Source organism: Alosa sapidissima, chromosome 5, assembly GCF_018492685.1.
Source record: "Alosa sapidissima isolate fAloSap1 chromosome 5, fAloSap1.pri, whole genome shotgun sequence".
Taxonomy (NCBI): Eukaryota; Metazoa; Chordata; class Actinopteri; order Clupeiformes; family Clupeidae; genus Alosa; species Alosa sapidissima.
The window spans coordinates 33418107-33445681 of record NC_055961.1 but is presented as its reverse complement, the minus strand read 5'-3'; the positions used below and the strand labels follow the sequence as shown (position 1 = coordinate 33445681).

The following is a 27575-nucleotide window of genomic DNA, read 5'->3' as shown; positions in this document are numbered from 1 at the left end:
CTCATTAAAGGGGCTGAGAGTTGTTTTCAACACACCATTACTTTCCTGAAGGCACTGTTCCATTGACTCATTAAGGTTCAATTCAATTCAATTTAACTCAATTCAGCTAACGTCTATTCATATTATAACATGAGAATAGGGCACTTAACAGCGTGGGAATGAGTGTGTGAGTGTGAAAGAGAGAAAGAAACGTAAATTAGAAAGTCCTGCTGTCATTACTAGTGGTACAGTGATTGTCTTCCGCATGCTTTTACCCATATTGGGCCATGTTGTCTGTTTTCTAGTACAACCCGGTTTCTGAAGTTGTGACGCTGTGTAAAGTCACATAAATGAATACGGATAAAAACTTCAAATCTCATAAACTCATATTTAGTTGAAAAAAGGACAGAGGCATGTTGAAACTGAAAAATTTCAATATTTTATATAAAATGTATGCTCGTTTTGAATTCATCTTTATAATGCTTCATTCACAAATGTTAAAACTCTTTCCTTCAAAGAAGAAATCATATTTAAATATGATCAAAAAATGCCAGACCTGTCATATTGGACAAATGACCCCTTGTTTTAAACCCTAGTCTGTGGATTAGGCTGTGTGAGAACAGGAAAGTTTCCGTTTTCTCTGGTTTTGGCTTTTGGCCTCTTCAAGAAGTCATCATAAATAGGCTATCCATTCCTAATTATTCTGAAGAAAATTTCTATTTTAGCCAAGAGATTTAGGAGGAGAAACAGCAACCTAAACATACAGTTGTTGCTGACCAGATTCCTCATGGAGACTGCACCCGATTGGTCCGATTCAATTTGTTTTGGAAACAAAAACATTAGGCTATGCATTAAGCATTAGGCTTGTTGTCCTTGTCATCTCGAATGCCTCACGAGTTTTACCACCTGTGTGAATTGAGCATTTAGATGCTGCGCTGTGTAGTCCGGATCTTTTTGGATTAAACAATAGAGATTCTATTCTTTGGCTACGGATTTCTTTAGAGAATGGACAACAGAGATTGACAGTGACAGCACCGGGGCTATTTTAATTCCAAAGGCAAAGGGAACTTTATCAGGATGCATAGTCTTATAGAAATATACATAATATGCTCATTTACACTTCACAAACTTCAAAGGCGATTTCCTCAAAACTTGTTTTTTTGGTGAGATGAGGATAGCTTTCACATTTTGGCCAATATCTCTGGGTTGGCTAAACGGAATTGAACAAATGACCCCTTCTTTTAAACCCTAAGGTCTATGGATTATGAATATCTAATAAACCCATTTTTTATTTTGTTGAACTGGACTCATTTCATCGTGGCATGTTGTCTTCACACTATTCCCAATCAAATATATTTGTTTAGGTGATTTGCAAATCTTAGTATTCTGTTTGTATTTACATTTTACACAGCGTCCCAACTCTTTTGGAAATGGGGCTTTAGTATCTCTACTTTACAAGCACCATTGATTCCAGTGAGGAAATAAATTTGACTGCGAGTCCAAATCCCACTTACAGACACTTCAGACACATTTGGCTGAAGGTGCTAGGAGTTGTCTATCAAAGGGCACAGCACGTCCAAAAAGCCTATTCTGCCAAACTGCATGTGAATAATTCCACCCTCCCATCAGATAAGATGAAATAATTAAATCCCCAACTAGTGCTACCAGCAAGACAAGGCCTTATCATTCAGATGCAGCCCTGAGAAAGAGAGAGAGAGAGAGAGAGAGAGAGAGAGAGAGAGAGAGAGAGAGAGAGAGAGAGAGAGAGAAGCTCACAAACACAGTGGTGTGTGTGACCTTCAGACAGTGACTCAGACAGCGGGCGAGGAGAGAAATACTCTCCGGCTAAAATGTGGGTGTGTGGAGGTGTGAGAGATGGGGAAAAGAGTGCGTGAGAGAGAGACACAGAGAGAGAGAGAAGGAGAGACAGAGAGGGAGAGACAGAAAGAGAGTTTATCAGAGTGAGTGGGAGCCGTGACCAGCCGTGCGTAAAATGGGAATGTTTACCAGGTTTGGTAAAAGCATTTGATGAGTGAGGTCATTGGTGAGAATGACAAGGGAGAGCACAAAGCAAGTGTGTGTGTGTGATGCAGAGAGACTGATAGAGAAAGATAGAAAAGTGAGAGAGAAAGGGGAAAAACAGAACCACAAAGAGAGGGAAAGAGAGAGAGAGAGGGAGAGAATGAGACGGAGACTGTGTGCGTGTCTGACCTTGTTGGCTGGTAGCTTCTCTCGGAGGGAGGAGATGAGCCTCCAGCTCTCCTCACAGGAGCGCTTGTCGGAGTCGTCCCCGCTGTCAGAGTCTGCATACTGGGGAGGGGGAGGACAAGGTCATGGTCAAATGCATATTATATATGACTGTATGTGCATCATACCCATTGTATGAGCATATCTGCAGTTTCAGCATGTTAAGTAGTGATAATATGGAGATCAGTTTGAACAGCCTTTCAGTTTTGCTCCCCCCTCCCTCCCTCCCTCCCTCTTTCTTTCTCTCTCTCCCACACTCACCAGTCTCTGTTGTTCCAGTATCTGGTCTGCCTCCTCCTTCTCTTTGCGGTACTGATTCTCCAGATCCTGAAGCCTGGTGGATGGGGACATAATGACAGATGATGACTGACATGCGGGGGGTGGGAAAAAACAAAAACAAAGTGGAAAAGTGCAAAAAGATAAAACAACGAAAACAAACAAAGATACAACCAAACAAACAACAGGCAACAGATCAGCCCTTTATTAGCTTTTAATGTATGACAGTACAAAGCGAGCCTGGTATCATGTCCTCACTGCACTCACAACAACATGCCCCTGAGCTGCACGCGGAGAGTGATGATTTATTTAGGAGACTGCCTGATGTCGGGATGAATACATTTCAACTCCCCAAATCTACTTGTGACATTCACGGGTCTGAAGTGCTATTTTGAGAATTGAAAATAGCACTGTCATCTATAGTTTTAACATACAGCTATTCACTGTTATTTTCAAATGATTTGATTTTGAATGTGAACTTTGCATCAATAACTCGCTGTTCCACCTCATATCCATTTCCTGTAATGATTCCTTTCCTGCAGTGTGATTTGTCCAGATGTTTTTTCTCCATAATAGGCCTGTCTGGTTATACGCCAGGGCGTGACTCAGGAGAAGTTGTCTGGCATGCGCTCACCTTTTCTCCATCTCCTGTTTGATGTCGATGCCCTGCTTCTCCAGGAGCTCTCTCTGGGCATAGCTCCAGTCCGCCTGCTCCCCCTGCTGGTCCTGGGCCGCGTTGCGCTCGCGCTCCTGCCGCGCCTGCTCCGGGTGGTTGAATCGGAACACATGATTCTTGCCCATCACCACCCTGTTGCCTAGGAGACAACAGACAGTGAGAGTGAGAGAGAGTGGGAGAGTGGGAGAGAGAGAGAGAGAGAGAGAGAGAGAGAGAGAGAGAGAGAGAGAGAGAGAGAGAGAGAGAGAGAGAGAGAGAGAGAGGGGGGGGGGGATAGACGGACAGAGAAAATGTAAGGGTGACAGCAGGAGCGTGAGAAAGATGTATGACTGGAACTTAGAAAAAAACAAAATAGACGAATGCCTGCAGTCAATTGTGCATGTATGGGCAAATACATGCATATGTCTGTGTGTGTGTGTGTGTGTGTGTGTGTGTGTGTGTGTGTGGGAGGGGGAGTCTGGTACCTTGTTTGAGCACCACCGGCTCTGTAATTTGCTTGCCGTTGACATACGTCTCCGCCCCGTCCAGAGGCTGCACTGTCACTTCCACTGCAAGAGAGAAAAACACAAACTGCCATGACAGTCGGCACACAACAAAACAGCACACGCTGTACTAGTTCATATGGGAGGAGTGGGCAATTAGTGGCGCCCTGTAGACGATGCATGTGTGTGTGTGTGTGTGTGTGTGTGCGCAAGTGTATGTGTGCGTGCCTGCATGCGCGATCTTACCTTCTCCTGATTCAGTGACTCTGCTGCCGAAGATGCAGTGCTGCTCTTTGATAAACTGACCACTCAGACGGATGTCCACCTCGTTCTGACCCACCCTATTAAACACACACACACACACAGCCAAAGTTATACAACAACCTGCACACTGGGAGGAACAGGCCAGACTGTTTGCAGTCAACGCAAATGGCAATTTGAATTAATTGCGATAATGACTTATGGATAAAATCTCCCACAGACTGTGATCACACAGAGTTTGAACCGTTCCAAGCTGTTCAACTCAACAGAACTCAAACTCGAATGCCTCCCACAGGAAATTAGGTTTGTAGGCAGCACAATTACACCAGCTGATGACTATCCCAATCTAAAACCACATTAAGACAAGAGACGAGCTTCACAATACTGATGAGTGAATCTCGGAAGACCTATTCTACAACTTACATGTCAATTCTCTCTTAGTACTTTGTATCTCCAACTACTACTGCACTGACTGATTATTCCCAAGACTTCAACTGGTTAGTGGCAAAAACATAATACAGAATATTACACAGAGTGATAAAGATGAAGTGCTCTTCTTCTCTCTCCAATAAGTATGCTAAACAACCCCCTTGCTTAAGCTATATTGTTGCACTCTCTTTGACTAAACAGGTTGCAGGGTAACATGGTAGCAGTGGTTAAATGCACGGAGGTATTTGTGGTCTGTCCACCAGTTTAGCTGCAGAGCCTGTCACAGCAGCACACAAAAGCCTTTTATGACAGTGCGTGTGAAACGTGGGTGGCGACTTCCTAAAGTCAACAACCATATTCTACTTTAATAACATTCTGTTGACTGACAGGTCACACAAATGACGCAAAGCCAATACCTACGGCACATTGGCTGGGACTCTGTGCTTGTACATGGTTAACAATCACCAGTGGACTCCATGTTTTGTCTATTTTAACAAATGTTCTGACATCCGCTGGTATTACTGGAGTAGACAGTCCCTGTGGGGAAACTCAACTTGGACTCCACAAAGCTTGACCCAACAACATAAGAGACATACTATGAATGAACCAGTGACATCAAAGAACAGAACAGCAATTTGGAATTAGCACCAATTACACTCAGAACAGTTTGGCAGTCTATTTTCCAGTCAACCTTTTTAAAATCACAAAGGGCCTAATGTACTAAAAGTTACCGCCTGTTTCTGACGCTATTTGCACCTTAAAACATGGCATCGTATGTACAAAACTGATGATGGACGTGGATCAAAGCGCATTTTGCCTGCCACTGGAGCACAGAATGGCTATCTGCGCTTCGGTCACTGATTTATGGGAGGGCGAGGGAAAAGGGCGAGGGAAAAGTGGGAGTATGGCGCGAACACATGGGAGAAGTGTTAATAGGGACTGATTAGGTATTCTGCTGTATGAAAACAGCGCACGTCTGTTTTGCGGAAAACAAATTCCGCCTTTTAAAAGCAGGTGTAATCCATTTCACAAACACCCCCCCCCCCCAGAGTGGAACATGCTGTTTACATAATGAAGTGACAGCTTAGTAAATTCCACGTAATATGGCAAGGCACAACGTTCGCTTTCTGCGCATAGAAAACTTGGCATTAGCGCTTTCTTTGCACATCCAGCTGTGAGCAGTGTTGGGAACGTTACTTTAAAAAAGTAATTAGTTATAGTTACTCACTACTTGTTCCAAAAAGTAACTGAGTTAGTAACTGAATTACTCTATGATAAGAGTAACTCGTTACCAGGGAAAGTAACTATTTGCGTTACTGTTGCGTTTTTTTTTAGCAGTTTTGAGCAGCCAGTTGAAATGAGTAGAACAGACAGGTGTTTGTAGGCTACATAACCTTCGATATTTATTAGATAGATAGATAGATAAATATTTTATTGATCCCCAAGGGGAAATTCAAGATATTGCACTTCGACAGACCTACGGTTGACTTCAGCCTGTCATAGGTTTTTGTTGTAAGGCAGAAAGATCTAGCTTTTGCTGCTTGGAGGACTTTACTCTGAGTCCTTCTTTGCTAGTGGATGGCAAGCTATCATCTGTGGTGGAGGTATCAGTGTTTTTGGCCACTAGCTTTAGATGCGTGTGTGAGATGCTTCATTAAATTAGAGTTGCTTACAACGGATGTCGACAAAGTCTTCGCTCCTGGACATAATGTACACATTACATGCATGTTCTTGCCTTTGACCACAATGAATTTGAAGTAGTGCTTACATCTCCACCTTGAAAATGCCAACTTTTCATCGGATTGCTCCAGACCTCTACCCTGGAAATCCAGAGTTCTCGCGAGAGCAAAATGGAATTGTCTCTGCGAGACACTCTGGCAAAGAGCAATGATGCACGTTACTTTTACCCCAACATTCCGGGGAACCAGCTAAACTGATGAAGACAGCGCGGCAATGTTAGAGGACAGTACACATTGGTCGTAGTGTTATCCGATTGCATCGAAGTCCGAAATCATTGAGAGTAAACATGGCCTAGTGTTATCCAATTGCGTGCAGTGAGATTTTTAAATGCATGCTTGTTGCCGCCCCTCGAGTTGGGCCATTACATAGTTCTTTGCCCCCCCTCGAGTTGGGCCATTACATTGTTCTTTGCCAGACCCTTCATCTTTCTTAAGATTTTCCAGGCTACCAGACCTCTGCTGTTTTGTCGAATCTCTATTTAGCTGTTGTGTGTGTGTGTGGCGCGTGTGCTGGCAAGTGTGTAAAAATACTGGCTCTGATTGGCTACCATGAAACATGACTCTGCCTTAGCCAATAATAATCGCTTACGTCGTTATTAACCCACCTCCTCACTAGCTGCGAGCCAGGGGTGCATTCGGATTACACCGTTTATTCAATCAATGCATAGTAACGCAACGCATTTAACGTCCAGTAACGTTAACACCGTTGTAACGACGGGAAAAGTAATTAGTTAGATTACCTCGTTACTGAAAAAATAACGTCGTTACCTAACGCCGTTCTTTTCAACGGCGTTATTCCAAACACTGGCTTTGAGTATCCTAAAGGTGCTGCTTTTTGCTATTTGAACATGTGTGTAAACAACATTGGATCCCAATGCCTCTCACGAGACTATGATCCCTTTGCATCTTACGACAGTCAAGAATCCCTCAACAGATTCACATACGGTACGTTTCCTTTTGTCAAATCAATAATTTATAATGATGTCAATGATGTTCACCTGGTCAGCCCATCCTTAATGTAGTAGATCAGACACTCGGACATCAGTGGATCTTCATTCAAGTTCACCAGATGAGGAGTCTGAAACACACAAACACACACACACACAGTTAACTCCTGACACAATAAGCGTTTTATTAGTTTTACAAGCCCTGAGGCACATTTCCCCAAAGCTGCGCTACAAAAGCTTCTCTGCAGTGTAATTACCCTTAGTAAAACAAATTATGGCACATTTGTGCGTGTGTTGGTGTAAAGGATTGTGTGGGCGGCCGGGGCGGGGGTGGGGGTGGAGAGCGGAAGGCTGGGGTGTGCTGACTCACTCTTTTAGGAGAGAAGACCCCCACCGTTCCTCCGTCCTCGCGGATGGACACGCCCATCTCTGCCAGCAGGGACTCTCTGCAGACACACCAGGGGGAACAAAGAACTGTGAGCCACAGCACTCATCCTGACTACTGCACCGATAAAAGGAAAGAGTGAAATCAAAGTTTCCACGGTGCGTGTGTGTCTGTGTGAGTGCGTGTGTGTGAATGTGTAGTGTCTGTCTGTGTGAGTGTGCGTGTCTGTGTGAGTGTGTCTGTCTGTGAGTGAGTGTGTGTGTATGTGCAACCAAAGTTTCCACTGTGTATATGTGAGTGCGTCTGTGTGTGAGAGCGAGAGACAAAGCGATACAGGGCATGTGAATGAGGCGTGACAGATGAAAGAGAAGGCTGGGTGTGTCTAACCTTTCCTGTCGGATGGCCTCGGTTTTCCTGAGTTTCTCCTCCCAGGTCTCGTTCATCTCAGCGATGATCTTCTCTGTTTCCTGGGAAAGGAGAGCCGAGGTGTAAGAGAACATGAAGGGTGCACTGCATAGCAAGCATCAACAACAAGCAAGTGCTCTGACACTACATATATATATATATATATATATACAAATACATATATTCGAAAATATATGTATATGTGCACGTATAACACAAACATATACTGTATGTGCACATGAGTGAAGGGGTGCCGCTAGGGTTGTATTCCATAGTACGCACCATGGCCCAAGTGCCAGAACTGCTTATTATGTCGTGACAAAGTTTACACCAATCATTATCTAATGTACCCTTATGTTGAGATAGTCTATGTTTATGGCATAGAAAATGGACATCATTTGTGCACGAAGCATGTTTCAATTAAGACAGTACACAAGCTATTTTTATTGTCGTAATATTGAATGATTTCATGAATAAAGCATTGAAAAATTGTATGCACAGTGCGTACAGGATTACGGCTGGCGGCAACAATGCATGTTTGAGTATTGTCTCTACAAACACTTAAGTCTTGCTTTGAAAAACATTATTGAAAAAGTAGGACCATCCACAACCACACAATCTACCAGAAGTAGCCTCCAGCCTGTGGAATGTGAGAGCCATTTCCTACCTTGAGCCTCTCCACGGCCTCCTCCTTGCTGATGGGTCCGTGGGGGCCCTGCTCTTCCGTGGGGGCCTCGAGGGGCGACGTGGGGTCTGACAGAGGTGGCTGATGGGAATCGGAGACTTCCATGGCACTGGAGGAGCCGGCAATGACCCGAGCCAAATTGTTGCCGTCTGGGCCTGACGACATAAGCAGAGAACAGGGAGGAATGAGAGGGAGGGTGTGTGTGTGTGTGTGTGTGTGTGTGTGTTTATGTATGTGAGCACTTCACCAATAAACTAATGGCAGTACAGAAACTTAGCATTAGTGTATGAGCTATGCATGTCTACCAGTGCGAGCTCAAAGCTCAAATACAAGAGGAAGTAATTTTACAGTCTGTCTGCTTGTATGTATGCGTGAGCATGTCTGTGTGCGAGTGTGTGTGTGTGTGTGTGTGTGTGTGTCAGTATCTGTGTGTTACCTGGGGCAGTAATGAGCTCGCTAAGGCCCTGGGCGAGGAGCAGCTCTTTGAGTCGGTTGACCTCCTCCTTGAGCTCTCGCACCAGGCGATGGTTGGGGTCCTCGTTAATGACAGCGTTGCAGCGGATCTGCTTGGCCCTGTCTGCATACCTGAATGAACAAGAGTTTGACCCGCCGAGAAATGAGCGCTTCAACATCCCACTTTCACATTTCGTCTCCAAAACCAGGCCATTATGTGAGTAAATGATAGATGAAAAATATCTAAGACAAATTCTCATTCTCCTACAGATTGTCCTCTCCTTAGAACACTTTTATTTGGCTTGGGAATGTACATGATGAGCGATCCAATTTCGCCAACATCAGAAGTCAATTTCATGTATACATGCATGTCCATTTATGCATCTGTGTGGATGAAGTATCTGTGTGTATGTGTATGTGTATGTGTGTGTGCGTGTGTGTGTGTGTGTTTCTGGTTGTTGACAGTACCTGAGTGTGCTCAGTGTTTCATCATAGTTGATATCAGCTGGACTAAGAGCAGCGATCATGGCTGTTCGCGAGTTACCACCTTTAGGAACGAAAATACAGACTATCAGTATGGACAAAGCACATAGGTATAGGTATGCACTACACATCATACCAACATACTTGTACTTGTGAACTCAGAGACATAGGCTCTCTCTCTCTCTCTCTTGTTCATTCACCCTCTTATACACACACTCACACACACACACACAGCTTTACCTAAATTCTCCCTCAGAAGCCATGTTAGCACAGAATCTCGGTAAGGAATGAAATCCGACTTCCTCTTCTTAGTGCTTTGCTATGTGGGGAGAAACAAATTCACATGTGGCAAATATGAGTCACACTGAACGAACACTGAAATGCTCCATCACGGCCAGTTCATGAAGAAGTGCCTCCGTAACCCCAAATCAATGACACTTGGCATAAATCAATACCCCCAACAGTGCATTAGTCTGATTAAGCTCCAGCCAAACAGGACCAGGGGTCAAGTCTAATGTGTTCTCAAGTGACAGTTGCACACAGGAATGTTGGTGCTGGGGGTGGTGTGTGTGTGTGTGTGTGGGGGGTTGGTGTGTGTGTGTGGGGGGGGGTGGTGTGTGTGTGTGTGGGGGGGGGGAGAATAATGGAATGTGGGATATACAGTAGGGAAGAGAGAACTAGAGGAGTGAAAGCAAAAGAGATTGAGAGAAAGATGATGATCACCATTTCAGCCAGAGCAGAGATGACCTTCCCCAGTGTGGTCAGTGACTTGTTGATATTGGCACCTTCCTGTTGGGTCACACAAAAAAAAAACATTTAATTCCATGAAAATGGCCTTTAAAAGTCAGCGAATTCCACGAAAGTTTGATGTAAGTGATACAAAAAAACATCCCATCTGACATTTGCTGTGAGGTGTGAAATATCACATTAAAGCCGGCGACTGGGACGGCTGTGGTGTCTGCGGTCGCTCACTCACCTTTAACCTCATGCCTTTTGCTCCCGTCGAGTCGGCTCTTTCACTTCCCGCCAGGTCAACCAGGCTGATCTTACTCACCTGAGAACACGTTAACACAAAACTCTGCTTTCACTTTTCCCGTTTCTGCTGCAACAACACTCAACTCAACCACCATAGCACCCAATACCATAACAGCACCCCATACCATAACAGCACACCATAGCACCCAATACCATAACAGCACCCCATAGCACCCAATACCATAACAGCACCCCATAGCACACCATAGCACCCAATACCATAACAGCACCCCATAGCATCCAATACCATAACAGCACCCCATAGCACCCAATACCATAACAGCTGGTGAAGTTTTGGACATGTTTATATTCCACAATATATATTAATTCATAGCTGCACCCCCCACCACTACTACGCTTTTATATCATGATAGTTAAGCATGAATGTAATCAGATCAGGAGGTGTAGCTTAAATGTAGCCTGGCATAGAGTGATATATTTGGGCTGGTTCCAGGCTAGATTAAACGGTTTAGTCGTGTCTGATCATCATCACCATGTTTTGTTTAGTAATATAGTCTCTTTCTGTTTCTTGCAGAAGAGCAAAGTATGCCTTGCACCAGAGGAAGGCCTTGAGTGACCTTTACTTCCTCTTTTAATATGCTGTGTGCTAAATTCACATTAGAGGGCCAATCTTGCACAGATTTATTGACACTTGCAAAGCACAAACCACTCCCCCACCCACACACACCTTCTCAGTGTCCAGGTTAGTCATCTGGTCGTGTCTGCGCTGTGTGAAGAGGATGGTGAAGACTGCATGCGAGCGACTGCTCGTCTCATTCATGTTTGTGGCAGCCACAGTCCTGAGGAAGGGGAGATGTCAAAGCAAGTTAACACACAAACATCCACACACACACACACACTAGACACATAAGAGAGCGGCTTCTACAAATAACCTTTAAGGCAACAATACAAGTGTGATAACAAATGGCTGAATTTCCTCAAAGTCCATGTTAATATATAACCACTATGTTATGTATACTTCCAGTTGTATGATACACTGACATGGATAACTGGTGAATGAGTGCCCCAGGAGAGCATAACACCACCCAAAGCACTATGGGAAACCAGCCGTGGTAACACCATGATCAAACATTTCCTCAGTGTCGTGTACCTGGCCTTGTTGCCACAGTCCATGAGGTCAGCGATATCACTGTAGTTGGTGACGGCCATCTTGGAGAGGTCCTCCACATAAGGCCCCATGATTGGGTGCTCACGCACTCGCAGCGGCCCTTTGCTCTTTGGGTTCAGCAGGTCTCGCACACGCTCACAGTAGATCTCCATGTATGACACCTACACACACAGAGAGGGTAGCTTAGGTGTCTCCATACAATATGTCCCCCAAATGCCCAAAAAAATGAAATCAACACTAGCACTACCAGCAAAGCAGGACTAGAAAAGAGCTCAAGAAATGTCTGTAATCCTCTTTCCTTTTGCAAAAGAATAAGTTTTTTATTTGTTCATGAACTTTCTTCTCAATTTTGTTAAAACCTCTGCTCAGCCATGTTAACATACATGTCCAATTTCTTACAAAATCAACAAGTGATCTTTGTTAAGTTGCTTGGCAGTGATCTGAGTTCATGATCCCCAACACGGTGATGACACAGTACCAAAAGAATGTTTTTAACAAGAACCCAGTGTGCGGCATGGGAACACATCAACAGCACAACTCCTGAACCAAAAACAATCCACAGAGCTCATGTTTGCATGGCACACTGCCCCAGATCAGATGTTTAAAGCCGCCAGGAGATAAGGCAGGATTTGACCGGCAGACAAGGGGAGGTGTGAGGGAGAAATATTGATTAAGTTGTATTTAGATTACAAAAAGCGTTTAAGGACAAACGCCAAATGCACTTGTGTGAAGTAGACATTTGTTCCATGTATTTTATCTGCAAGATGAGATTTGAAATAAGATACCAGGAACGGCCCTTGTGTGCAGTTGTCACATTCAACACCTCATCCTGAAACTCAAACCCCTCCTCCTCCCCTCCCTGTTGTAGCTGGCTGAGCTTACTTCCTGGTTCTTCCAGTCAGGTGGGAACAGAGCTGTGTATGTGCATTAGTGTGTGTGTGTGTTATTAAGAGGCCCGTGGCTGCTCTCTTACCTCCACTGAGAAGGACACGTCTGGGTCAACATTGTCCACAATGCGCTTGAACAAATCCTCACATAGCTGCAACAAGAAAGTACAGACATGGCACTGTTACATCCGAGTTTCACCAGCACTGCACCAGCTGAGACCAGGACGGGACAGAACATGAGGGTCTTTACAAATCAACACAACTGAAATCCCTATAACGTAATAAATGGGTGAAATAAAGATGTTTTTGAACATGATTTGATCTTGAAAAATCAAATTCACTGATACACAGACACCCTTGTGCATTAGAATGGTACTTCACAAAGGATGGCTTCATGAGGCTTAACTTAATATAGATTCAAACATTTCAGCATTAAGTAGTCACGTTATGTCTACTTGTTCAGATCATGTTCCCAACAAACATGTAACAATGTGGCTTTTGCATATTTATAAATTCGGTATTTCTCTAAAAATACATCTGCTTGCCTGCTTTAAATATCAGTTACTACACAGCTGCATGGCTCTATACATAGACACTAGTTATTTATGTGTCTTGTGAAATACAATTCCCATGATTCCCAGGGTCAGGGTACTAGTCTCCCAACAGGAAGTCACATATTTCAAGGCTGAATGTCAACATACAAATTGCTCACAGACTTCATGGCCTACTTGTTGAGCTGCCTAAATGGTTTGATTGTATTTTGCATGGAATCCTTAACCAGATCTGAACCTGTGCCACAATATTTCCTTATCAAATTGCATGCAGACGGCAGCAAACATAAAAACCTCAGCCAACCAAGATAAAGTAGTCTCCTGTTTGTTAACCTTCCAACTCCTTCTCTCGTGCTGAGGTACCTGTGGAATGATGCCCTGCTGCCCGGGCTCCTGCTTGCCCATCATGGTGTAGGACTTCCCCGACCCCGTCTGGCCATAGGCAAAGATGCACACGTTATAGCCCTCGAAGGCATGCAGCAGCATCTCCTCACCAATGTCCAGGTACACCTGCCTCTGGGAGGCAAAGCATGGGTCCTCCACCTGTGGTCAGCGAGAGTGGACATCAGCAAAGGACAAAGGACATCACCAAAGGACACTGTACATACATCATAGTATCATGTATTCAGGATGCTTACTTTCACGAGTGAATGTGTAATTTAATGACACGTGAGTCACTGGGAGAAGTCACTCTGAGTCAGCTATGAGAAGACAGACTAATAACTGGAGAAGGGTTGCTCACCGAGGTGTGTGACCAGTAGGAGTAATCAAACGTGAAGTTCTTTGAGTCTTTGGGCTGCCTGGGGTTAGAGATACCTGCCCGGGGAAATAATCTGGATTATAATCTCATAGGTAACACAGATAAACAAAACATAGCTTTACATACTCTCTGTCTACACTCTGTTCACATACTGAATCAGGAGTCTTAAAACTGAGACTAAAAAATACAAGTTCAGAATTCAGCCCTCAGCTGACTTTCAAAGTTTCCATTGTATGTCTATTTAGCATTTAAGAATGTGAGAATAATCTATAAGAACACTTAGAAACCAAATATATTTAGCGTAGTTAGTTAATAAAGAATAAAACACCAAAACATCAGGCAAACTTGGTTCATTGTAGTGAGGCCTTCTGTAGATATCTGTCTGGTCTCCACAGTTCTTTCTTTCTCCAGAGGTTCCCTAACAAAGCCCTCTCTCTCTCAGCTGGCTATAATGGGACATGCTGAGTAGGAGGGCTTGCTGGGCCTCGGTCCCACATCTAAGGGGCGGTTAAAGGAAACGCGGGGCGGCGGTGGCCTCCACCGAGTGAGAGCAGACCGCCACCGAACAATGGCGAAGCCCCAGCCTTGGCCTGTCAAACATCAGCGTGTTTGTACTGGAGGGAGGTCAAGCCAAACAGACTGCCAGCTGAGCAGATTCTTTAGATAGGGAGAGCGAGGGAGAGAGAGAGAGAAAGCGAAAGAGACAGAGAGGGGAGAGAGAGAGAGAGGGAGCGAGAGAGCGAGCGAGCGAGAGGGAGCGAGAGAGAGAGAGAGCGAGAGAGCGAGAGGGAGCGAGAGAGAGAGAGAGCGAGAGAGCGAGAGAGAGAGAGAGAGAGGGAGCGAGAGAAGCAAAGGAGGGGTGGGGAGCCCTGGGTGGAAAAGTGTTGTGTAACCTGAACTAGAGAGCACTCGCCACACGCAGGAGCCTCGCTTGGCTGGTGTGCATTTTTGACAGCTCCGGGCCTCGGTTTGGAGAACAATAGACGCAAGGCAGATTAAACAGTGGACAAGAGACTGTTTAAACTGATGTGGGAGAGTGTGAGCAAGAGCTCCCAAAGAAAGCTCCAGAGAATAACCACGTATATCAGTATCAGGACTCTCTCTTCTTAGAGGACTTAGTGCGACTGACAACAATGGGGCTATATTTATACGATCCACAATGCATGCTCAACACAACACCCACACTGTGATCTAATCTAATGGGAAAATAGGCAAACAGCTCGGGAAACAAGCCAATGGCAAACATTTCACAAAGGCAGGCCAACGTAGCATGGGGGTGTGTGTATGTTTGTGTAAGAGTCTGTGTGTGTGTGTGTTTTGCATTTCACTCACATGTGGATTTCTCCTGCATTTGGATGACACACTTGGCCCCTCGATTGGTTTCACGAGAGTTAAAGGGCCGGACCCGCACTGCCACCTTCACCGAGGCCCCAGCCATATTGGCCTCTGGCATTCCTCTCTCTCTTCTCGTTCTTTCTCTCCCTAGAGCAGAGAGAGAGAGAGAGAGAGAGAGAGAGAGAGAGAGAGAGAGAGAGAGAGAGAGAGAGAGAGAGAGAGAGAGAGAGCAGATGTGTGATTATTATGGCAACACATTAAAGAAAAGAAATTACAGATAAACTTCCAACAACCCAGCGAAACAGAATGCACTTTACGGAATCCTTTGATGGAAAATCCTTTTGCTTTTGCAGAAAGTCGGCATGGCACACAGCCCAAATACTCAGCCGCGTCAGACAGGGTGGTGGGTAATGCACGTTCTTTGGTCTTTTCTTTGCAACCTGAGGCAAAAGCAAAGCCGGAGCCAACTTCAAAGTAGCCATGTCAATTTGAGGCCAAACTCACCGGCCTTCATTGCTCTGACTCTCCGTCTGCCTTGCACTCACTTGCACCCTCATACACTCCCTCGCACCCTCATACACTCCCCCGCTCGCTCAATGAGATACGAATATTTCCCATCATTCTCTGACACTCTGCCACTTGTTGTTGAGGGCAGCAAACAGGTGTTCCCAGCTTAAGGGACGATTAGGTCAGAGAAGAACTCCACTGATGCAAGCTCTTGCAAAACCTCAGCATGGGATGATTGAACAATTACTCAACAGTGCTGTCCTAAAAAAACTCAATCTCAGTGAAGGAGGTAAGACAAAACACACCTAGAAATGGCTCTTCTAGAAACTCCCACCTACACAGTAAGCATGTGGACGTCCTAAGATGATGAATGCTGACGTGACATAACTCTGGCTACTTGCTTACGAGGATCACAGGCCTGCTGGGTGACAACAGGGAGGTGTAATCATTAAGCTAAGAGTCCCTTTGGAATGTGCCTGTGGGTATGGACGACTCCTTATCTCAAATTCTTAAGGAACAGACAAGCAACCCTGCAGAGAAACGGCCGTCTAAAACAAGTCCGGCGACGCCCTCCTAACGCAGACAAGACTGTCTGTCCGCAAACAGAGCAGGCCTGCATGGCACGCATAACAAACATAACAGGCATAGCTTCCACAGGCTGGAGCAGTCACTGCCTTACGCAACAGCAGCAGGTGACCAAGCGAGTTAGCGAGCGAGAGGGGTAGAGCCCTCACCCCATCCATATGCCTCTTGCTATTCTTTCATTCCACAAACACTCCAGCTGATGTGTGTGTGTGTGTGGCAGGCAGAGCACCTTCGCCGTAATCCTCTTCATGTGGGGAAAAGTCATAAGGAGCTTTGATCATGCAGTGTAAAGTCTGCTTTTGTGTAGGCAACAGGAGTAGAATTGAGCTGGTGAGTGCAGGCTATGATGGTGCTTAACTGTGTTTGTCTGAGAGGACCACATTAAACGTGGTGTTTCAGGCCTACACTTCACTAACACAGTAACTTTTTACAAATGCTAATATTTCTAATTGCCATGCGTATACTTCATGCAAAGTTGCCATTTGGTTGACCTTGGGATTAGAATATTTCAAAGTAATATGGATTGTCAACAAAAAGAATTTGAGAAAGTTTGAGAAAACACAAAACTATCAGTGTTTTTCCAATTATTCTACCACAGAAAATATTTAACTTTAGTTAGATTGTGTCTGTTTGTATTTCCATGGCTACTTATAAGCACTACTAGTGGACAGGATTATCCAGATCCAAATCATTCACATTTACAAACAGTCCAGCACACGCTGAATCACATGATCTTTCTTTAACAGCTACTGGTGCAGCCTATACAAAAGCCAATCATTTGCATAGCAAATCAGCCAACTACTACTCGTTTCATTCTAGTTCCACAGGCCTGCGATCAGCCAGACACTGAGGAAAGAACATTAATTTGAGTTTGATTATGTCCTGTCTTTATCTCTCCCCCAAGTGTCGCCTTGGCACCGGCCACAGCTGATCCACTTTCATAGGAGAGCGCACTCGGTGAAGCACTGGCCTGTTTGTTTATGCCGGATTCAGATGACTGGCACTCGCTGCTCTTTGATGCCTCTGCCAGTGCTTGTTCTCTGCCGTCCGTGTAGTGTTAGAGACATATTAGTGGTGAGTGTGGCGAAAACAAGAGTCGAAAACACAGCAGCCAATTACATGGCGAAGCACTCAATCCCTCACTAAGGGGTGGGCTTGGGTCATTTTAAGATGTTTGGATGATACTGATGTGTTTGAGTGAAATTAACTCAGCATGTCCAAAGCTTGCTAACATGTGTAGGGCGTTTGTGGCGATGACACGTGAAATAGGCCTTTGCTAAAAATATTCCGCGTGAGTGATTCCAGTGTCTGCAGAACTTGAAAAAGAGGTGGGATCGAAAAACAGCAAAAAAAAAGGCCCTATGCAGAAAGAAGAGAAGAAACGGGAGAGAGAAGTGAAGATGAGAGAGAATATCAAGTGAGAAAGAGGTGCAGAGAGAGAGAGAGAGAGAGAGCGCGAGGCAGGGAGAAATACTGTGAGTCAGCTTGAGGAATGCACCTCATGTCTGTCATTATGTGAACCATGTAATAAAAGCCTCATCCAGTAGAGAAGACCGCAAGAGAAGAGAAACAGTTCACACACAGAGTTGTGTTCTACAGCCTGTAAGTGATTCAGCTGAAGAACAGATTTAAGGTAACATGGTTAAACCACGTTTCAGACCTACCAGGGTTGACAAACCTGCAAGCACCTTGTTAGAGGATAAACAGAATCACATGGAGATTAAATAATGTTACATGCTGCATTGGCGCACACACACACACACACATATACACACACACACACACACACACGTGCACACACAATTCTCTGCAACCCAGTGAAAAGACAACAGAACTTCACAATACTCAAACTATGTTAAGGCTGCTTTGTTGTCTGTGGTTGGAAATCAGACCACTTAAAACTGGTGAGTGCAATCCGGCTTTCCCAGGGCAACTACATACATGGAAAAAAAATAGCTACGAAACATTTCAAAGAGCTGTTCAACCACTAGCCTAGAAAACTGGCTTCATGGGGAGGAGATGACTTACAAATGTCCCTTTAGAGACAAAGGGCCTCAACTGGGAGCCTTTTGTACATTTGGAGTGCTATAGTCTCACTTCACTGATTTATCTTCAATAGCCTAACTTGTCTCACAAATGCTAGGAGAAAAATGCAAGACAGTCCTTCATCAATGAGCAAAGAGACCACGTTTAAGGGGTTAGTTTTAACTGTAAAAACATCACAAGACTAGATCACCTGTGAGCTACCTTCAATCAGATCACCAGTCACATGGTTTGATAAAAACAATGATGATGAAACAGCCACTCATCAGTGTAAACAAACCAGATGATGGCCTTAAACTAGGTTATGTGGTCGTCGATGATACCATATCTCTCAACTTATTAAGTCACTCAGAAAAGTCTTCAAAAGTCAATGAAGTCTATGCTTGTGCTGAACTGGAAAAATAGGCTGTAGGTCACACCAGTGGCATGTTTTTTAAATGAAATAGGGCATGCTACTATTTTGAAGAAACGTTGACAAACAGACAACACTTCGTGGCCTAGATGTGTGATTTAGTGGCCTGTCTGTGATTTAGTATAGGCCTACCCTACATCCTAATTGAGAATCCTGCTGACATTTTTTAAAAAGTGTTAAAGTAATCGTGCCCTCCCTTACCATTACACGGACGACAGATAGAGGGAGAGAGAGAGCGAAAGAGATTCCAGATGGATGATGTAGGAGTTAAAAGTAGGATACTTACCAGTTAAATTATCTTATTTCCTGCTAGAAATGCTTCTGGTGATTGCAAAACGACCAAATCACAACGTCAACTACTTTAAACGTTTAAAAAGCTCGAACAAATACAGAGAAAACTTCTGAGAGTAGTCTAAGCTTTGCCTACCACCTGCCCAGATAATTGGCAAGCGGATCACTGCTCTCGACGACGGAATAAAAAGTTAAGTCCAGTCAGTTTTTTCGGGTTGCCCATACATCAGACATGAAGTGAAACTACACCAGTAGCCTAAAGCACGTCGAACAAGTAGCCTACACGACGTAAACTTTTGTAAACTTTAAAATACGCTGTCTTGACAAAACAGACGAAAGAAAAAGAATAGATTTTCCGTTCCACGCCTGGTCACCAAGACAAAATTCCGAACAAGTCCCAAAAATCTTTCCTTCCAAGAGACTGCCAAAAAAAGTACACCGAAAAACTTAGTATGAGAAGGGCGTGACACTTCAATAGTTGCCGCGATGGTATAGTATGACCCTAAATAATAAACCATAAATAAATGTAAAGAATAAGGTGATAGATTAAAAAGTTGCCGCTGCCCGCAGCCTCGCGTGCGGCCCCGTCACCCTTCTTCCCCTGTAAGCTCCACCTCTTCACGCTCACAGGACAGCACTGCCCCTATGTCCCACATGACGTCGCTTTCCATAAAGAAGAGTCACAGATTTTAAGAGATGGTGAGGCACATTTATCTAATAGCATTCACTTCTTGGTCTAATCTGGGTTTGTAAAAACAGTGAAATTACATTTAAGTACACTAAAGTGCCTCAAAATAGCATTCTCAATATAAAAAAGTAGTAAAGGCCTTCTCTGAGTCTTACAAAAGTGATGTGTTGATCTGGCTTTTGTCCATATTATTAAAATAAAATACAACTCCCAAAATAATAGCTAATTAAAATGAAATAATTAATCATTAAAATGTTTTTACCTAGCAAAAATGCAGTGGGCCTTCAACCCCTGAAAAAAAAATTAGATTTAAAAATTAATTTAGCCTGATATGAAATATGTACTCTACACCCTAGAGATTTAATTATAACACCTGATTATGTTTTTATATTAATTGATAACCCCTCATATCTCAAAAAGCCAGCCAACTGTTCAGTTTTAGATTGGCAGTGGGATATCTTGTTTTTTTTTTGTGTGCTCTAGTTTCCACTGTCTGAGTTCCTATGCAGCATGTGGAAACAAACAAGGACACTTTAGAAAACAAAAGAGGGTGTGTGGCAATGTAGCAAGGTCCAGTAGGCTATGTGCCAGTCAGCTAGGTTGTGTTTTGAATTGCATTGCTTTGTTAGCATTGATACAGTCATTCAAATGTATTTATTCAGAGATCAAAACAAGTCGGTTGTATTCCCAAAAGTTGTGTTCCCAAAATGTGATGGTGTTTGTAGACAGATAACAGGATGATGTAGAGTAAGTTAGGTAAAAGTGTGTGTGTGTGTGTGTGTGTGTGTGTGTGTGTGTGTGTGTGTGTGTGTGTGCGCGCGCGCGCACGTGTGTGTGTGTCTGTCTGTGTGTGTGTGTGCGTGTGTGTGTGTGTGTGTGTGTGTGCCATAATGCACCAGCCATGTGATGAGACATCTGTGAGAAGTGAAACTGTGTCATTCTAGTGATACACAGACTGGATAAAAAACACACACACAAGACAAGTCCTGCAAAGTCTACAAGGCCCATGCATGCCTACGAGAAACTAAGTTCATTTTGATCCAGTAGAATTTTGAATAAATGTATTTATTTAAATAAATAAATGTCAATCTCTCTCCCAACCATTTTCTTATACTACCCCATCCTCTCTCTCTCTCTCTCTCTCTCTCTCTCTCTAAAAAAAAGAGGAAAGAAAAGCCCAAAAAATAAACTTTACAAAAAGTGACCCCAAATGACAAGACACAGAAAATGCATGTTATTTGTCCCTTAAATCAAGCAGGCTATGAACATCTGAACAAACAGTATGACTATTTTCTTTACATGTTACTATTCTATCATTATTTTCTTTCATGTTGCGAGAGAAAATTATGTTGTTGGCATGCAAAAATATGATATGGAATTGGACAGATGGCATACTTTGTTTGCCACTCAGCACCCATTAGCATCTGGCTGATATTTTTGGTTGTTAGAAAATTCATAGGGAAAAGGCTATACGTGATGCGTGCATTGGCAATACCCTCATTTAATATGTATACAATATGTATAAAATATAATTAATTTGATTTCACCTAAACTCAATCAGATGGTGTATGTAAAAGGCACATGTGCATAAAAATGCACGCTTTCTGAGTGACCATAATATTGAGGGTGAAGGCTGGTGGCAGTGCTGCTGTTTGCAAAACAGAATACTGGAGGTCACGTGAGGGCAAAGGGTAACACCAGCTGGTGGCTAGCATGAACATCACCTGAAACATTTGGTAGCATCTACAGTTCTCTCTGTGGCTTGTCTTTAGGTACAAGTTGTCCGAATATTATCGTCACCATATTGCTATTGCTGTACGTATTTTGACAAAATATTAGTAATCTTATTCTTCCATAGTAGTCCCTAATATAAATTATTAACCATTCACTTGACAGATGCTAGCTAACGTTAGCTAACTTGACAGGTTAGCAGTTAATAACTTCAAGCCAGACTCATCAAGGCAGCAAAAAGACTATATTAACAGCTAAGTATGTGCTGATTTGAAACGGCAAGATACCTTTCCTCTTGGTCCTCTTTCATTTTGTTTTCGCAGTTATTCCAGGTTTGTTACAGCCAACATTAAACAGCTTAGTCAGATGGAGCTCCAGATTGAGAATGATGAAGAATTCTTGTCTTTTGCCCGGTGAGTGCATAACCTACGTGCCTCAATAAAGTTTGATGAGTATTGTTGTTCACAATACTCTAAAGAGGAAAACTAGAATACAATTGTAGGTGTTTGTCATCTAACATGGATGTTTAGGTAATCTAACAAAGTGACACTGTCATTTTCTAGCTAATGTTAGCTACAAGAAGGCTAGCTAGTAGCCTACTTTTGGCACTATCAGTAGTAGGCTGCTGTCCAAATTGTCTAAACCAGTTTCAATGTGAAAATCACATGGTCTCTCTCTCTCTCGTTGAATAAATGCAATAATGTTAGTAAGTAGTCTGTGGGAGGCTATTTGGTGTGTTATGGAGGGATGGCAAAATATAGCCTACCCTACTCAAGCAGCCTGTGTTAAAAAAGTAAAACACCACTGGGAACACAAGTCTTTATGTCTGGAAAGTGAAACGACACGAAATAGAAATAGATAAGTAATGAGTGAGTGAAAGAAGTTGTAATAAAAATAAATACTCCAGTAAAGTCCAGATACCTGAAAATGCTTAGGCTACAGTAATAACGTATTCAGACATCCCAACTTGCAAAAAGTCATTTCAGGGAGGCATCACGAAGCCCCCCCGCCCCCCCCAAAAAAATAAATAAATAAAAAATAATGTCAGTACAACAAATAAGGAAGGCCTATAGATAGAAATTGTGAAAATAAAATATGTAGATTTTGGTAGTTTGGTCTTTTCATGTAGCCTTGGCAACTAGCCATCTAGTAGGCTATAGGCCTGAATAATATGCACATGAATTATGAATTGACACTTGTTAAACTCACCTCAACATGTCTTTTGCAATCATTTAACCCGCTGTGGGCAATGCTAAAGTCACTGTTTACAATCAGAAACAAATAAATAGTTCCATAGAACCCAATTGTTGTATAATATGTTTTACTCTTATGAGACAAGGGTAGCCTACACTTTGAAATGGGTCTCATTTATCTTTTTTTGAGGCACTGACTCTACCATGACGCTCCTGTTTCTACTGAACTGATTAATTAAGTTCGGGAGAAAAGACATAAAAGCCCGCCTACACTGAAAACTGATTGGTTGATTTAGCGAAACAGGCCAATCAGGATGCTCTCTGTCTTTGATGCGCTCAGACACACACGCACCACCTCTCTCTCTCTCTCCCCTCGTGTGCGCGCTACACTCAGATGCACACGCGGTCTCGCATGCGCGCTCTTGATCGCTCACTCTAGATTCCGGGAGATTTTATCTAATTTGCGGGCGTCAGGGAGCCGCTATCAATATGCGGGAGACTTGGGATGTCTGCGTATTTGTACTTCATTACCCACCTCTGTTTCAGTGTGATGGTTCTCTGTAAAACAGGTTCCCTCACCTGAATTCCTCTTTGCGGTTATATTTTGGAATAATGATGAATGCATTCATTTCTAACTAGCTTACAAAAGAAAGGAAAAAAAAGTCTATGCAAAATCGGCCTGATGCAGTTTCAGTTTATGTGTGTGTGTGTGTGTGTGTGTGTTTGTGTGTGTGTTACAATACCGCAGGAGGTCGAAGGAGGTGCAACGAATGTGTGAGGAGGAGGTCCCACAGTCTGTATCTTTCCAGGAGCCCAGTGCTTTCCCCCAGTATGATGAGGCATTCTGGGATAGAATTGTACATCAACCTAGGTGACCAACATTGTCAATTCTTCAACAGTCACATATATCAGTTGTGTTGTGTGAACCTTGTTGTAGCGTCCCTTTGTTGACCCCCAGCCACGAGAGTCCCCATGTCAACTGCTTCACATCCCCCAGAGGACATGTGAGTGTCAGACTGAAGTATGGTATTGATATTTCCAGCTCTGTATAAAACTACACATATATATTTCAGCCATTTTTCAATTTTACAAAAAAATAAGTTTTATAGGCCTAATAATCAAAATGCGACATTGTCCAGGTGAATGCAAAGGGAGTCATACAGGGGCCACCCTCAAAACGCCGATGGGGTGAGGATTTGGCTCCGGGAGCAGAGCAGCTGCCTTCCCCAGCTGATCTGATGGGGCGTCGGCAGAAGGGGAAGCGGAGCACTGAGGTGCGGAGGACTCCAGCGATGCAGCCCAAAGTGGCCGCCGTGTTGAACCACATAGGGGATCTGAAGAGAAGACAGAGCTCCATTGACCTGTGAGGTTATATGAGGGGTAGTGCCATTTTAATTACAGGGTATATTCTCTATAATCTGGTTTATCTGGGTATATTCTCAATAATTTAGGTTTATTCACCATGTACATGCTCTGCAGGAAATTATTGTTTTGATATAGTGTCATGCATGTTAAATTTTATCATCTATTCCACTGACAAGCGGTGAGATCAATCAGATATCTGATTTGTGAGTCAGACAATGTAAAAGTGCTGGTTTGCATGCTGTCAGACTCCCCCTTGTGGTTGTACTGTGCAATTACTAGTGAAAACCAGCTGGGTCCTTGTTGAAAAGAGGGCAGTGTGCAATGCAGGCTATGCATACTTGTGGAACGTGTGTAAAAGCTGATGGGACTTTACGTTTTCATTCTTAAAAAAAGGTAACTATATGTGTTTCTCAGGCTCAAGAGGGATATCTGGTGGAGCGACAGCAATGAGTTTGTGCCAACAGAAGACAACACAATGGGGTATAAGGACCTTATAGTGGCTCGGGATGAGCAGTTGCTTGAGCCCATTTCCAGAGATGGTTTAAAGGAGACTCCAATAGACTTACAAGATAGCATTACCCATACATACACAGACGCCGCATTGTACAGCCACAAGGTACACGTTTAGCCTAGTGCATATTTTTTAATCAAAGTCTTTTTATTGTATTTTCTCATAGAACAAACAACAGACACATAGCAACCCACATCCCACCCACCCACATCGCACCACTAACATCGCAGAAAAACTAATAAACTATATATATATATATATATATATATATATATATATATATAAAAATCAAAATCACAGCATACAGATTGACTTATTATACAGACAACAGATAGCCTAGTGCATTTTGAAATTATTTATCAGTAATTATGTGTAACACCTGCTGTTTTGTCCTCAGGGGCAATGTTTTACTTCAATGAACCAAATCTAGTAAACTAAATGTAATCCTCAAAATTCCTACATTTCGGCGGACTAAACGTCTGTGCTCTGTTCCGCAGCACGTGCTTCCTGGATGTGATCAGATGCTGAGTCTTGCGCCAGGTGGAAATCCCATGACAGCTTTTGTTCTTGCATCTGCGGACCGGCAGTCACAGAGAGCCTGGCAAAGCCCCAGTTTGCCGCAGGAACAATTCTGGGGATTTGGGCAAAGAACCGAGGAGTGAAAATGTTCTGTTCTGGGGCTTACAGAACTCCTTTATTTCAGATGGGAAATGCTTTCCTTCGTCATGTTTTTATCATTAATTGTCAAGGAATGTAGTCATTTACTCATGCATCTCAAGCTTCAATGTTTTTTTTATGATAGTGTAATAATCAAATCTTAACACCATAAGTTAAATTAAATAATATTTCTCTCATTTTAATGTATTTGAAAATATGGTTGTTGTCATTGACCTGTTGTCATTGATATTAATGTTAATATTAAACATTCATTTTTTTTCATAACAATCATCCAATCTCAATATTTCCCATTGACATTTACTTAACAAGTTATTTATTTCTCTCTGCACTCATTGAACACTGGTCTTTGAAAGTATAATAAAAAAAGGTTGGTGAAATGTCACAGGAAGCTACTGGTTTTATTCAGAGTACTGATAAGGACACTGCAGGTGCAATAACACTAACGACACTAGAAACAACTATCAATCAATTCTTCCCTCTGGGAATGTTTTTACATACAGAGTCAACACCAACCACAACCCCTGAAAGAAATTGGTTCCAACGTCATTGCTACTCACAGGCTACATATTTGCATGTTTGGTGGTAAAGCCATTTTGATGCTTTTTTAGTCCTTGCTCAAATATTGCCTCATTATTGAATGATGAAGAATGAATCTACTTATCTAGATGTTTGCTACCACAACATGTCATGATTGATGACCAGCTAACCTTCTCTGACCATGTTGCCTCTGCCCGGTCGTGCTGCTTCGCACTATTCAACACGCTACTCAACTCCTAGGTCAGACCATGCACTCTTAAAACGAATGTGTTGTCCCTATCTGGACACAGATGTGTTAATAAACAACGCAAGTTGTGTTATTTTCAACATATATTGTGTAACAAATAAAAAAAAGTAAACAACAAAAAACTGCGTTGTCCAAAGCTGACATTAGTTGAGTAATACCAGAGACTTTTTAATGAGGAGACACAGCACTCAAAAAATCCTCCATAGAAATGCATGGGGTTAGTTTGTAACGCCAATATGGCCGTTGTCTACACATATCCCACCCCTTCCTCGGCAAAACATCGACATGTGAATACATTGAGCCAATCATGTGGTGTGATGTGAATACATTGAGCCAATCATATGTTGTGTTGTGAAGACATCTTCCCAATCATGTGTTGTGAACTCGCCGCTGGAGCAAGATTGGTGTTGTGAAGCCTTGCGCACGCGCATTTCTGCTGAATAGGATGCCCGATGAGTGCCCAAAAAGCGTTGCTATATGGCCGCCGAGTGGAGGGACTTGCCTAAAAGGACTTTGGTAATACTCAAGTAAATTTTGAGTATTCTTAAGAAGCAAATGCAAAAAATGAAACGCAAAATTGATATACGGGCCGAATCACAGCACAAATATAAATCCACCAAGGGCTGCAAGAAACTGTCTCGCAGACTGGATTTGGATTAGCTATCTTAATACTAACTTAACACTCCATCAGAAAACAAACTGCACAGTGCAGGGTAGACATGTCAAAACATTTCAAACAAAATTATGGCCTCCTTACACCAAACAACTTTGACAAGATTTGGGAAAGATTCTTGAAAGATTGGAGTAAAGCTTGAATAGGGGGGCATTAGTTAAAAGACTACAATCTTTCAAAAATCCTTCCCAAATCTTGTCAAAGTTGTTTGGTGTAAGGTGGCCATTAGATGCATTTATGGACATAACACACACACCGACTGTAGGGATGGTTGATGGAGTATGTTCTTGATCTCTGCTCTGGCAAGGTCACCTAGAGTAAAATGACTCTTGCACATATATGATGTACAGTATGGTATATTTTTCAGAATATGTGTATTTCAGACTTTCACTTAAAACACTAATAAAATGTGTTTCTTGCCATTAGCAATAGGCCCACTGTGCAACAGTATTGTGCAACTAACGACAGTATTTTGGCCCCCTAATGACAGTATTTTTCAAATTCTATACGGCCCTGCAGGTAAGGTCACCACCAAGCACCATTGATATCTTCCACCGTGCACCATTGATATCATTGATATTGATATCTTTGTAATCTTCATTTATGTATAGATAAATATCAGTAACTTTTGGTAAGGTGAGACCACATGCAGAGAAAGAGAGAACCTACAATAACCTACATTTTTAAAAAATTGGGAATGCCACTTTTCATTTTTACTACGCTTAAATGCAACAATGGATAGATTAGCACACTTTTCATGAGTCATGGCCCAACATAGACATTTATCAAAGAATATACAAACTGATGGACATATTATTATTTAAAAAACAAAAAGACAGGAGAAACCGTTTATCTTGAATAGACTTTTGGAGAGGAGAGCTAGAGGGGCCTCTGAAAGAATGCAGAGAAAGAATAGAAGAGCCTGAGCCAGATAACAGGTCCTGATAAACGCTCTATACAGGGCTTCATT

General features: G+C 42.9%; 3 protein-coding genes across 7 annotated transcripts in view; 1 reads left to right on the top strand and 2 right to left on the bottom strand.

Annotated features, from left to right (window-relative positions):
- Positions 1–5323, bottom strand: part of LOC121708759 — a 30263-nt gene extending 24940 nt beyond the window's left edge. Inside the window, exon 1 of the mRNA XM_042091624.1 lies at positions 5318–5323. The gene's annotated coding sequence lies outside the window, so the exon portion shown is untranslated. The remainder of the gene's footprint in view (positions 1–5317) is intronic.
- The window catches only part of kif1c (kinesin family member 1C), a 23437-nt gene extending 3844 nt beyond the window's left edge, over positions 1–19593 (bottom strand). Inside the window, exons 1-21 of one of the 2 annotated variants that reach the window (XM_042091625.1) lie at positions 18978–19593; positions 15142–15291; positions 13792–13865; positions 13413–13592; positions 12585–12650; positions 11594–11772; positions 11171–11282; positions 10424–10501; positions 10171–10236; positions 9688–9766; positions 9433–9511; positions 8948–9096; positions 8494–8666; positions 7809–7888; positions 7407–7482; positions 7088–7167; positions 3907–4001; positions 3643–3726; positions 3137–3317; positions 2488–2560; positions 2191–2289 (exon numbers count right to left, since the gene is read on the bottom strand). In XM_042091625.1, the coding sequence (XP_041947559.1) occupies positions 2191–2289; positions 2488–2560; positions 3137–3317; positions 3643–3726; positions 3907–4001; positions 7088–7167; positions 7407–7482; positions 7809–7888; positions 8494–8666; positions 8948–9096; positions 9433–9511; positions 9688–9766; positions 10171–10236; positions 10424–10501; positions 11171–11282; positions 11594–11772; positions 12585–12650; positions 13413–13592; positions 13792–13865; positions 15142–15262 (2124 nt within the window). In that variant the 5' untranslated portion in view covers positions 15263–15291; positions 18978–19593. Of the gene's footprint in view, positions 1–2190; positions 2290–2487; positions 2561–3136; positions 3318–3642; positions 3727–3906; positions 4002–7087; positions 7168–7406; positions 7483–7808; positions 7889–8493; positions 8667–8947; positions 9097–9432; positions 9512–9687; positions 9767–10170; positions 10237–10423; positions 10502–11170; positions 11283–11593; positions 11773–12584; positions 12651–13412; positions 13593–13791; positions 13866–15141; positions 15292–15461; positions 15481–18977 lie in introns of those variants that run through there. The other variant, XM_042091626.1, reaches the window with a different exon arrangement.
- A 1749-nt stretch (positions 19594–21342) lies between these two features.
- LOC121708763 lies at positions 21343–25329 on the top strand. 4 transcript variants are annotated; one of them, XM_042091633.1, is made up of 7 exons: positions 21343–21442; positions 21725–21814; positions 23343–23465; positions 23553–23598; positions 23734–23957; positions 24374–24575; positions 24968–25325. In XM_042091633.1, exons 2-7 carry the CDS (start codon positions 21768–21770, stop codon positions 25130–25132), a joined length of 807 nt encoding a protein of 268 aa, XP_041947567.1. In that variant the 5' UTR covers positions 21343–21442; positions 21725–21767; the 3' UTR covers positions 25133–25325. The 4 variants fall into 4 exon arrangements, with proteins under 4 accessions (XP_041947567.1, XP_041947565.1, XP_041947568.1 ...); XM_042091631.1 differs by having other exon boundaries at positions 21348–21485; XM_042091634.1 differs by having other exon boundaries at positions 21355–21485; positions 23343–23423; positions 23532–23598; positions 24968–25329.
- Positions 25330–27575: the final 2246 nt, after the last annotated feature.

What these genes read in the sequence shown, in the direction of transcription:
- LOC121708763 (XM_042091633.1), top strand. Translation starts at nt 21,768, where the DNA reads ATGGAGCTCCAGATTGAGAATGATGAAGAATTCTTGTCTTTTGCCCG. An exon ending in AGAATTGTACATCAACCTAG is followed by an intron (nt 23,466 to 23,552) that starts GTGACCAACATT and finishes GTTGACCCCCAG; the next exon opens with CCACGAGAGTCCCCATGTCA. An exon ending in CCGCATTGTACAGCCACAAG is followed by an intron (nt 24,576 to 24,967) that starts GTACACGTTTAG and finishes TCTGTTCCGCAG; the next exon opens with CACGTGCTTCCTGGATGTGA.